This window comes from Oncorhynchus mykiss, chromosome 29 (genome assembly GCF_057628025.1).
Source record: "Oncorhynchus mykiss isolate SJ-2025 chromosome 29, ASM5762802v1, whole genome shotgun sequence".
NCBI classification, from domain to species: domain Eukaryota; kingdom Metazoa; phylum Chordata; class Actinopteri; order Salmoniformes; family Salmonidae; genus Oncorhynchus; species Oncorhynchus mykiss.
The window spans coordinates 36,798,549-36,811,673 of NC_143050.1; the positions used below are offsets into that span (position 1 = coordinate 36,798,549).

The following is a 13,125-nucleotide window of genomic DNA, read 5'->3' on the forward strand; positions in this document are numbered from 1 at the left end:
ATTGATTTAATATGAGACTCTTTTGAGTGGTGATTAGTACAGTTAAATACAGAACATTCTGGCATGGTGACTCTCTTAGTAAAATCAAACTTGTGGGGGCATGGACTAGACAAGGTGTCGAAAAAGCGTTCCCCAGGGATGCTGGCCCATGTTGACTCAAGTGCTTCTGACAGTTGTGTGAAGTTGGCTGGACCATTCTTGATACACATGGGAATCTGTTGAACAACCCAACAGCGTTGCAGTTGTTGACACACTCAAACCAGTGCTACTATCGTACCCCGTTCCAAGGCACTTAAGCCTTGTGTCTTGCCCATTCACCCTCTGAATGGCACACATACACAATCTATGTCTCACATTTCCCCAGGCTTAACCATTCTTCTTTAACGCCTCTCCTCCCCGTTATCGACACTGATTGAAGTGGATTTAACCCTTGTGTAGTTTTAACAGTCTGTATACTCCCTTTGTCCTAAGGGTTAAAAAAAAATGACCTGCCTTCACTAAACCCCTAAAATAAAGCAGCTTCATTGAATTTGAAACAACCTGTCGTTCACCACAAACTTTGTGAATATCTGGGTTTTCCATTTTCACAATGCAGAAAGACTGAATTGAATCAGTGGACACCACTCGTTTTTATTACAACACACCTGTCATCATTGTTTTATTTACTAAAGTAGAGGTTTATAATTATTATTATTATTATTGCTAAAGGTACTGCATAAGTGTAAACATGATTTTTTTAAAGCAAGAGATAGCACTTGTATGGCCTAAGAAAGGAGAAGAAATGTGCAGGAAGTAGTTTTGAAGGCATTTTATTGAAGGGAAACAATAAGGGTCTTGAACTTTTTTGGGCAACATAGTGATACATTCTTATATACTGTACAATGAGGAATTTAACTACAAAATACTGGTCTTCTCCCATTGTTTTAACCATTGCCCCCACCCACAAGGTGTATAAACAACAACAATAAATAAGAATAAAATAAGGTAATGGATACAAAACAAAAACGTGAAGAACATAAATCAACCAACTCTAATTAGCACACGTAGGACTGCATGCACGTGTGTGTGCATAGTATTTGTTTCCTCAGGAGGACCACATTCTTGTTCGTCTTTGGGAGGTAAAGAAACTAGAGTAGTGGTGGGGGTGAAGGAAAACTTTGATAAGAAGGCCGCTCTCCCCATTGTTGCGAGGAGTGCAGGGGGGAGCTCAGGCTTGTTCTTTTGAACTGTGCCAACCATGGTGATCTTCCTCTTCAGGAGCTGCTGGCTGAGCTCATAAGAGGTGAAGAAATTGTCAGATGTGACATTGTGCCCCCTCAGTCCATCTGTCACATCAAGCACAACCCGCATCCCCTGGTTCTTCTCCGGGCCTCCACTGGTCGGCTTCCCTGTGTAGACTTGCATCTTCCAAGCGTAGCTGGATTGTGCGTCACAGGCCACCCATATCTTGATGCCATACTTTGCTGGGCATATACTGCCGGAAAGGATGGCAACCTATTGACAAAAGAGATTACTATCAGTAATTAGTATCAGTGTCACAGAAAACAATCACATAAATCAATGATATTACATTAATACATAATAAAATGAATAGTGAAAATCACTTACATTACAGATATGAAAGTAAAAATGTACCTCTGAATGGAACCAGTTGCTCCTCCACTGTTACTTCAGGCCCAGGGTTGTAGAGGTATGGCAGACGCTCCACCCACTTCTCCCAGACCTCTCCTATGGCTCCTCCCACTCCTCCCAGACCTCTCTTATGGCTCCTCCCACTCCTCCCAGACCTCTCTTATGGCTCCTCCCACTTCTCCCAGACCTCTCTTATGGTCGTTCGTTTGTCTCTCACACGTCTTGCAGGTCTTGACTCATGGTTATCAAACCGTAGCATTCTTGAGAAAGTGTGAAATCACCCTTCCACTCTCAGCATCCCAGAGACCACATGTAGCCTCGCCTCGGGACCTATACACACCCGCTAAGATTAGCAGCCCTATGTAGGCACGCAGGTCAATCTCATCCATCTTTTTCCAGTTGTCTCCATATTTTCGGAAACCCTCTAAATTTAATGGCTGGTGTGATGACATGTAGAATGTTGAGACACTGTCCTGGACATGGGCAACTGCATGTCTTGTGGGCTCTGGGGTCATCCTTGTGACATTTTGTGTTGCCATCCTGCCCTGGTTGTCATATGGTGACAAGGACCATGTTATTTTGCTGTTCTTTGACAGAAATGTCTCTCTTTCAGCTTGGGGGATTTCTTCATCTGAAGATGATGCATTGTGCTCTGGGTTGTATTCTTCCCCATCTTCTTCAGATACCTCCTCCTCTTCTAAATAATTTGTTTCCTTATTCCTCCTGGACATCTTAATAAATCAGGTCTACGACCTGTTGGGCACTGAAACGTGCGCTCATGGCTTCAGCAAAGAGAGAACTGGGGGGACTGTCATCTGCAGCACCTTTATAGCCTCTGACTGCATTCCCCATTAGTAAATAACGCTTTCAAGAAATGTTTATTTTGTCTGAAATCTTGTTTATTTTGTCTGAAATTGTTTTTATTTTGTCTGTGAACTTGAGTCATGTGTGGGGTCGTGGAGGGGAGATGCTGCACATGCCCAAGAAGGTTTTTTGTTTTGTCTGAGTTTAATCAGTAGCACACATAATCTCAATTTCTCTCTGTGTGTGTGTGTGTGTGTGTGTGTCCTTGTGGTGTTTCTGGCTTGTAAATTAATTTATAACTGCCGGGTCAGAAATGACCCTAAGACAATCTTTGTACCCTGGTGGTGTACAGATTTGATGGAAATATGAACAAAGGCGATGTTTCACTTTTTTTAATGTCGGGGTCACTCTAGGAAAAGTCATCGAATTTCAAGTTGAAAAAATATATAATTTAGGGGGTTTTCTCCGCTGTTAAACATAGGGGTCATTTTTGACCCTTAAAACAACACAAGGGCCGGTGACATAATAAGGGATCATAGCTTTCACCTGGATTCGGCTGGTCTACGTCATGGAACGAGCAGGTGTTCCTATTGTTTTGTACACTCAGTCTAGGTCCAATATCTTCTCTACATCATTTACATCTGGTTTTAGTCTTTTAACGTGACACTGAAAGCATTTTTCCATCCCAAAAAATGTATGTGACAAATTAAAGGAATAAAATGCTTAGGTGGTCCGCAGGAGCATTTTAATGGAAGAAAAATCTCTGGTACAGTCCTGCTGGAGGATTCATCACACACACACGCACGCACACAAACACACAAAGACTCTTCTCTGCAACCTGAGCTCCCCGATGGGTAGAACTGATGGGACGATGACTGACTGACGTTGATGACATCACCCATTAGGTTGGCCCAGACCCCATACTGACGACATAACCCAGGAGGATAACTGAGATTCCTGTGATACCACCAGAGATGATTCGGATGGTGTCATCGTTCTTGGTAGCAGAATGAGATATGGCTAGGTAGTTGGAACGTGGGAGAAGAGGAGTGGGGGAGTGGAGGAGAAAACGATGAACTGGTGAGGCGTGTATGGCTGCGGTGGGATAGTAGGATAGAAAGAAGAGGAGGAGGGAAGCAGAGAAGTGGAGGAGGCGGTCATCACGAAACCTACAGTACAACCGTAGATAGAGAGAAGATAACAAGTGAGAGAGCGGAGGAGTGAATAACGAGCTATACATGGCCCATGTTGCTATTGAAAGAAATCAGTTAGGATTCCCCCGAAGCCTGCTCTTTGGCTCCACTATAGCCTAGTTAGGGTCCTATATGCGTGTGTTTAAATGTGCGTGCGCGAGAGATCTTCAGAGGTCATTGAAACTCTACTCGCACACCTGTCTCCCTCCAGTTACCAGTAGCATCAAGGAATGAGATTGAGGCAGAGAGAATAAAAGAAAGGAGGATATTGAGAGATGAATGGTGGGAGAAGGAGGGCGCAAGGAGGATGGGGGAAGTGTGGGGAGACGATAGAGGGGGATGAGGGGCATTTGCAGAAGTAACAGACAGCTTCTCTCTAGGGACAGAAAGCCCTGTTCTGTTTTCTGCTCTTAACGCACACACATCTGCACAGTGAGCAAAAAAAAAACATGCGCGCGCACGCGATGGAACATGTAGCACAGGTACATGGACTTCTTCCAGCCTGAGGGGTTTCCATGGGGATTGGACTTCAACATGGAGAATGTTCAAGAGCCTTGCCATCAGCTTGGGGAGCTAACACACGTCTTCAGGTCTCGGGCAAGGTGACTCGTCTTGTGAGCGCGCTTTACCGAATCGTCTTTGTTAGACATGATTGAGTTGGGAGGCCGTTTGAAACAGTAGGCCGACACACATTATGTTGAAAGGGCTTATTAATCATTGCTAATAGTGATTATTAATAATTTATGTGTTGCCCTTGAGATACATAGTTACACAACATTCTCTGTATAAAGAATATCTGGGGGCAGAGGGAGAGGGAGGATGGGATGAAAGGAGAGGAGAGGTATGGACAGAGTACAGAGGTATATAAATAGAGTGATAGAGGAGGGTGTGTGTGTGAGAGAGAGAGAGATAGAGCCCACAGATGATGCCATCTGTTCATAAGAGTTGGTCATGCCTGGGTGGAATAGCACCTGCTTCTGACACCACATACGACCCAGATGGGACTCTGTGCCTGGGACCCTGAACAATGGCATGAGGACGGTGTGAGTCAAGAACCAAAGGCTTTAGAACCTAAATCTTTAGAACCCAAGGCTTTCGAACTTAGTGTGTGTTTGTTTAGTAGTTGAGTGCAATGTTCCCTCTAAGCTGCAACTCCTCGGGACTGCTGCACAGGAGAAATATCAGCCCACGCAGAGACGCATGAGGTTGAACTTCCCTGAACTTTCTAGAGTTTTCCCTGTTAATTAACACTATCAATGTTTCCCTAAACTGTGGGAATTGTTATCCGATCAATGCAATATTAGCCACTTTCAATGCAACATACTAAAACAAAACGAACTATGCAAGACTTAGTATGCAAACTATGCAAGACTTTTGGGCTCCCGAGAGGCGCACCAGTCTAAGTCACTGCATCTCATTGCAAGAGGTGTCATTTCAGTCCCTGGTTCAAATCCAGGCTGAATCCCATAGGCCCATAGGCCGGTGCACAATTGGCCCAGCGTCTTCCGTGTATGGATGGGGTAGGCCGTCATTGTAAATAATAATTTTTTCTTCACTGACTTGCCTAGTTAAATAAACAATTTAAATAAATAAAATGCAAAACTAACTATGCAAGAGATTTTCTTGTAGGCAGGGCGCATCATAGTAGGATTCTATTGCATTGACAGGCACGACACAGACCAGTGCCCCATAACCAATCAGAGCTGCAGTAGGCCTATATGCAAATAGACCATTGCCATATATGGATTTGTGCCGTTCTCTTTGAACTGGACCGTTTTACAACATGAGCGGTCATGATTATTATGTGCTTGTTTTGAGATCAAAGTGAGACCTGTAGCCACATTTGTTTACATTCTTTGCTAGTTAATGAGTTATCCCAGTTATAGATCATTATCCCAGTTATAGATAATTTGTAGTCAGCGATGTGGGAGGGATTGCTTACAAGATCACCAAATGTGTACATTTCTAGCCAGTAGTAGAAAAAGTACCCAATAGACATACTTGAGTAAAAGTAAAGATACTTTCATAGAAAATGACTTGAGTAAAAGTAAGTCACCCAGTAAAATACTACTGGAGTAAAAAGGTATTTGGTTTTAAATATACTTAAGTATCAAAAGTAAAAGTATAAATCATTTCATATTTCTTATATTAAGCAAATCAGATGGCACAATTTTCATGTTCTTTCACTGTACAGATAGCCAGGGGCACACGCGAAAACTCAGTCATGCTTTACAAAACATTAGTGTTTAGTGAGTCCTCCAGATCAGAGGCAGTAGGGATGACCAGGGATATTCTCTTGATAAGTGTGTGAATTAGACCATTTTCCTGTCCTGTATTCAAAATGTAACTAGTACTTTTGGGTGTCAGGGAAAATGTATGGAGTAAAAGTTATCCAAAATATAAATAGTAAAATAAAGTACAGATACCTCCAAAAATGACTTAAGTAGTACTTTCAACTATTTTTACTTGTACTTTACCACACTGTTTCTAGACATCTTTGAAAAGCAAGTCAGGTCAAGAGCTTTTTTTATGTCTTAAAGGGGAAGTGTTGTATTTTGAGACAGGCTTGAATAAGCTAAGTAGCCAATAGGCAGAGGGTAGCATCATCTGCCTAATTCTCTGTAATAATGGTATGGGAGTAATAATAAATTGTATTTTGGAAAGTGGTCTCTTGCATATAGACAGGTCTCTCGCTCTTTCTTTCCATCTCTTTCTCTCTCTCTCTCTCTCACACACACACACACACAATTGTCCTTCCTCACTTCATCTCTTCTTCATTGAGATGTTTGGCACCGTTAATGTGCATAGTCACACACACACACACACACACACAGCGATGTGTTGAACACTGTGTCAGGAACATGATAATGTGTTACTCAGCTCCACAAGGGTGTGAACCTGATATCTTGTGAGTGTGCGTGGGTGGGTGTATGTATGTGTGTGTGTGTGTGCGTGTGAGAGAGAGAGAGAGAGTTAGTGAATGAGTGGTAGTGAGTCTGTGTGTTTCTAGGTTGTGTTTTTTTTAAGCGTTTTAAAGGCATACTGCTAGAAAGTTTCAGGATAGGCCAACAGCATTAGATGTTGTTGTATTTAATTCTCTACAAACCAAATCTCTGAGGCACCGAATACTGACATCAGGATGTAAGAGAGTGAGGTGTTTTCATTCATCTCTGATCAGAACATTCATTGTTGTGTTTTTTGGGGGGCTTTTCAGAGCATGCAGAATATAACGCCTTGGTAATACCAAAACATCCCTACTGTGAGGGAGTGAGTCATCACCATCACAAAGACATTGGTTTAATGGTGTTTGTACAGCATTTTTATCATTCTTTTGTTGTTGGGTCTGTAAAATCCTCCTTATTGTCCCTGGTCATTCTATGAATACAGCACTACTTTTTCGACAGAAACCGTGAAATCGTGTTCCTGTGAGGAGGGTTGGCAGGGTAGTCTAGTGGTTAGAGCGTTGGACTAGTAACCGAAAGGTTGCCAGTTCGAATCCCTGAGCTCACAAGGTACAAATCTGTGGTTCTGCCCCTGAACAGGCAGTCAACCCACTGTCATTGAAAGGCTGTCATTGAAAGGCTGTCATTGAAAATAAGAATTTGTTCTTAACTGCCAGCTAGCATCCTATTCACGAGGATTTGTGGATGATACATGACAACAGGTGTGCCTGATCTGATACAAACACACTTTTTTCTTCCTCATTGGGTTAAACACTAAAAGGATTGAGGGAAAAAAGTGGAAGAAGGAAGAAAAAAGTATATTTGTATCAGATCAGGCACACCTGTTGTCGTGTATCATCCACATCTCCTTGTGAGTAGGATGCTAGCTGGCTGCAGACACAACCGACACTATAAAAGTCCAACGCTGTTTTCCTTATGTCACTGTGAGGATATGGGATTATAGAAAGCAGCCTGTTCTGAGTGGTCCAGTGTTTTTGCAGTGTGGAGTGGAGGGGTTGCTGCTGTTTAGGCAGCAACGCAAGTGATACACTGGCCATGAAGGGCGTGTGTGTGTGTGTGTGTGTGTGTGTGTGTGTGTGCGCGAGTGTGTGTGTGTGTGTGTGAGTGTGTGTGTGTGTGTGTGTGCGCGAGTGTGTGTGTGTGTGTGTGTGTGTGTGTGTGCGCGAGTGTGTGCGAGTGTGTGCGAGTGTATGCGTTGGTGTGCGTGTGTGCCTGCGGGCTTGTGTCCACTGTTCTGTTCTTTTTTAGTGCTGGGCACTTGGAGATGTTATTTTAGCATGCGTGGGAGCAGTGTGCCTGTCTCTGCTTTTTTAAATGTTCTTCTCACTCGCCCTTTTTCATTCTCCCCCTTCTCTCTCTCTCTCTCTCTCCCTCCCCTCCCCTTCTCTCTCTCTCTCTCCCTCTACCGTTTTCTCTCTTTCTCTCTCTCTCCCTTCTCCATCTCCCTTCTCTCTCTCCCTCCCCTTCTCTCTCTCTCTCTCTCTCTCTCCCTCTACCGTTCTCTCTTTCTCTCTCTCTCCCTTCTCTTTCTCTCTCTCTCCCTTCTCCATCTCCCTTCTCTCTCTCTCCCTCCCCTCCCCTTCTCTCTCTCTCTCTCTCTCTCCCTGTACCGTTTTCTCTCTCTCTTTCTCTCCCTTCTCTTTCTCTCTCTCTCCCTTCTCCATCTCCCTTCTCTCTCTCTCTCTCTCCCTCCCCTCCCCTTCTCTCTCTCTCTCTCTCTCTCTCCCTCTACCGTTTTCTCTCTTTCTCTCTCTCTCCCTTCTCCATCTCCCTTCTCTCTCTCTCTCCCTTCCTTCCCCTTCTCTCTCTCTATCTCCCCTTTCTCTCCCTCTATCTCCCCTTTCTCTCCCTCCCTCTCTCTCTCCCTCTCCCTTCGCTCTCTCTCTCTCCCTTTTCTCTCTCTCCCTCCCCCTTCTCTCTCTCCCGCCCTCTCTATATCTCTCTCTCTCTCTCTCTCTCTCTCTCTCTCTCTCTCTCTCCGCCATGCCTGACTGCCTACCCTGTCTCTACCTCGCCCAAAGAGTCTGTGGTCTGCCTGTGTGAGTGTGTGTGTGCATGTGGGTGCATGCAGGTGGTGTGTATGCATGTGGTGTGTGCTTGTGTGTGCGTGTGTGCATTCTACCTGTTTGTGTGTGCAATAAAGAGCAGGCTATTGGGCTGGGCTGCTCGTCCTGATGCCAGATCGCCCCAGTAGTCCTGATAACAGTGGAACAGGCAATATAACAGACAGTAGAACAAACAGTAGAACATACAGCAGAACAGACAGTAGAACAAACAGTGGAACAGACAGTGGAACAGACAGTAGAACGGAGAGTGGAACAGACAGCAGAACAGACAGCGGAACAGACAGCGGAACAGACAGCGGAACAGACAGCGGAACAGATAGCGGAACAGACAGCGGAACAGAAAGCAGGTCCTAACACAGGTCATAACACAGCCACACCACATTCACTAGACACACAGAGAAGAAAGGCTACCTGGGAGGTCGGAGCTGTCTCTCTCTTTGCTCCAGCTTAAGCGTGCACAGCAGGCCCTCCAGTTCCTCAGTCCCACTGGTTTGCATTTCTCCCCAGACACCGGACCGGCTGCAGGAGAGCCCTAACATAGAATGAGTCAAAAAAATACAATTATTCTCAGTGCTAAAAGCAGCACTAGTGTAAAGACTACATATCACCTGTAGTCTCACTCTCTTTTACACTTTATTTTTCTCTCTCCGTTTCTCTAGGTGAAGTTGACTCCATACAACGCTCCCACTCCCCCTCTCAAGCCGTAGGGGACACAGACATAGACTCATCCCGAGGGAGAAGTTCCGTGGTTGGGTTAGTGCCCAGGGTGGGGATGGGTGCCACTGGTGATCTGCTCGAGTCATTCCTGGCCCAGAAGGATCGTCTCCTCTACCAGACAAGGGGGGTGGTCCTGCCCTCTGCTCAGCCCCAAGACCTGCTGCCTCTCCTGGGCAGAGGACTGAGCGTGAGGGGCCTGTCTGGTGGTCTCTCTATGGATCAGCAGGGTCTGTTGAAGAGGATAGGATCCCTAGTCTCACAGCCCCACGACAGTGGACCCCTCCTCCCGTCACAGCCCTCCCAATCTGACAACAACCCCATCCCCTCCTCCTCCCAGCCCGGGACACACACATCCACACACACACCGCTGGGACAGCGAGATGAGGTCACCGCTATCGTCATGGCGACCATGGCTGCAGACACACCTTCACCAGGTTTATGTTAGAGAATGTTCTCAACGTTAGAGAACGCCTTGTCCTTTTTACAGAAAGCAGTTGTTTACCTTTCTCTGACTGAAGACATAGATGTGCTTATCTCACCAGCATCCTGGATTACGCTGTGAAAATAAATTGCTTTTCCAATATTTTTCCAGTATTGTTTGTCATCTCCGCTCCTCACCTCCTCTTCTGTCCCCCTCCTCTCCTCCCCTCCCCTCTCCTCTCCTCTCCTCCCCTCTCCTAAACTATCTCTCCAGCTGTGTCCGGCTGTATGGTGAATTTCTCCGACCCAGAGGGATACATAGACTCTTCTGACGACCCCCCTCTACCAGATGGAACATTCCTACACTGTACATACACCGTCACTGTGTACACAGGCTATGGAGTCGAGCTACAGGTAAACAAACACCCACATTGACACACAGGGGGTTCGTATAGTCATGAATAAAAAAACTGGTCCAGGTGTGGAAAAATCATGATAATTAATGTTATAATGTTTGTTAATGTCATTTATTTAGGCACAGTTTTTAAATATTTTATCAATCAAATAAAAAATGAACATGTCAGCCAGGATCGGAATGAGACGAGCGCATTCTATGTTTGCGCGCATCACCAGCATGTGTACGAGACGAGTGGGCCGCTGCTCAAGGAGAGATGAGATAGTTGGGACATTGTAGCAGCAGGTAAGCCTATAAAATATGATAGAGAACAGACAATTCAAAACGTACACTGTATATTGTATCCTCGAATTAACTGTTCAGCTATAATTAGCATGTACAAAAAAAACAACGTTCTACCGACGCTCGCGAACAAAGTTGATTAGCTTTTTGGAATGATTCATTTAAATGATTATTTTTGACGAAATGAACGATTCACCTCTCCGTTGTATTAGTTGGGATTCGGTTATATCGTGGTGAATCGACCCATATGAATAATTTGTGAATAAGTCAATTTAGGATTATTTTTTTTTACTAGCCAAGTCAGTTAAGAACAAATTCTTATTTTCAATGACGGCCGAGGAACAGTGGGTTCTGCCTTGTTTAGGGGAAGAACGACAGTTTTGTACCTTGTCAGCTCGGGGAATTGAACTTGCAACCTTTCGGTTACTCGGATCAACGCTCTAACCACTAGGCTACCCTGCCGCCCCATAAAATGTTTGGATTCTGTGCCTTCAAAACTCGTTTTGTGCATACTTCCAGTTGATTTGTCTAATCTATTGTATGGGGACATTGCATCTCAATAGCCTGCAATGTAAACACTTCCAAGGTAGCTAAGATAAACACATTATGACTAAACTAGAAAAGGTACATTTCCAGAATAACATTTGTGGGCTTGCATCAGCTGAATACAAATATTTGTAGCGTACCATAGCCGTTTGCTTTTTGATATAATGAATGAGAGCATTTTTCAAAAGGCATACAAATGACTTGGTTGTATTGTTGCAATGTGATACATCAAGGGTGGTCAGCCATCATCCAGGAGAGCTAATGGGTGTGTAGGCTTTTATTCCAGTCTCCCTCTTAACAAACCACTTTTTTTTAATTTTTTATTAGCTGCTCAACCAGACCTTTGATAAACTGGCTCTGGTGTGTTTTAGCAGGGCTTGATCAAAAGCCTTTACACACTCTTCAGACTGAGCGTTGACCACACACGTGTTTTATACAGGTACTCTACTTTGTGTGTCTACTTTATACAGGTACTCTACTTTGCTTTACACAATGGCAAGAGACGGTACATGGGATCAAAGAGCAGTCTCCCAGTGTCGATACCACATCACGCTTACTTTTTGATACATACATAGAGACACCGGCAGTTGTTGATCACGGAAATGTGGTTAAAAGTCATGGAGAAGTCATGAAATTCCATCCGTCACAATGTGTATGAATCCTGTATACATTCACACTCACAAACACGCGCCACCCAATTATATGTGATAAAGTGAAAATCTGAGGCTGTAGTCTACAGTCCCGAGACAGCTTTGACAGAGGGTGCAGGATCATTTTTTTTTAGCCTGATTTAGATAGGCTATGTTTCTGCACATAATTTACCCAATTTAATTTTTTTAGGCTATTTGTTCGTCAACTTGTCTAGAATTAGATACATTAAGCTTCTCTGCTGTCATTGTATGTTGCCCTAAAAGACTAAATAAATAGTTGCTCACCAGAATAATGTCATAAATCGATAGAATGAATGCTTCAATATAGTTGACATGGGTACATTTTTCTCTGTCATCTCTACTTGTTTTTCGAGGAGGAAATTACGTTTAGGGACCAGGGATAAAATACAATAACAAAAAAAGACGGAAAAGATTTTCTGTGCAAAATTTCCAAATGATATCAGTTTGACCGGTTATACAGCAATAGAAAGTTGTCAACGACCCAACATGTTTCTGATCAGATTTCAGTTGGGCTTGGATCCATATTTGATGTGTTTGAAATGCTGTCAGATTTCATGACGCTGATAAAGACAGCACTTCTACAGACGGTCTCTAACTGCACATTCACATTTTCTCAAGATGATGAAAGAAATCCTATTTCTCCGCTCCTGTTCCCGAGTAAAAATGTTGCCTACATTTGGAGTATAATTTCACTGCAAGAAATATATAATTCTGCTGGAATTTATAGTAATTTATAGTAATACCTCAATCAGACCGACAGTGTATTTGCAAAGTGGTAAATTCGTAATTGTAAATTCTGCAGGTAAACTTTTTTCATTATGTAATCCAACATTTTAGTGGATATGTGTGCAACCCAAAAAATTGCGGGTATTTCTGTCAATTCTCCGCAATACAACTTGATACATACCTTCGATACGTCCAACGTATGCACCACACAGAACGCACTGCAACTGACTCTGCAACGCAATGCTGCGAGGCAAACGCAGCGTTCCATTGGAAATGAATGTACTTCTGGTGTACCAAAATGCAATATACTGTCGGTCTGATCGAGGCGTGAGGCTGAGGTGAGAGGTTACAGACCTACTTTCAGTGTTCAGATTTCAGTTTCCATTTAACAAATCCTAACAGTATGCTACAGTTCCCTTGACGTGCCATTTGCCTATTTGAAGTCCCTGTCTTGTGACTGTTGAATTTGTAAAGCGCCTCACAATCGTCACACATTACACAGCAGCACCGCTATCATCCTCTTTAACCAATTCTTTCCTAAACATGAATTTTCAATTTTATCTTTATTTTCAACTCTCCGCAACTTTTCTCTTATTAAATTCAACTCCAACATTGTCCTTTTTGCCCGAGTCGATCAACGTTAACTTTTTCTGTAAGGTATTTAAGATATTGTTTTCTCTTTATTCAACC

General features: G+C 43.7%; 1 protein-coding gene across 1 annotated transcript in view; it reads left to right on the forward strand.

The window, feature by feature from the left end:
* Window positions 1-13,125, forward strand: part of LOC110509318 (seizure 6-like protein) — a 48,228-nt gene that overhangs the window by 14,900 nt on the left and 20,203 nt on the right. Inside the window, exons 2-3 of the mRNA XM_036967954.2 lie at window positions 9,318-9,809; window positions 10,070-10,209. Of these exons, the coding sequence (XP_036823849.2) occupies window positions 9,318-9,809; window positions 10,070-10,209 (632 nt within the window). The remainder of the gene's footprint in view (window positions 1-9,317; window positions 9,810-10,069; window positions 10,210-13,125) is intronic.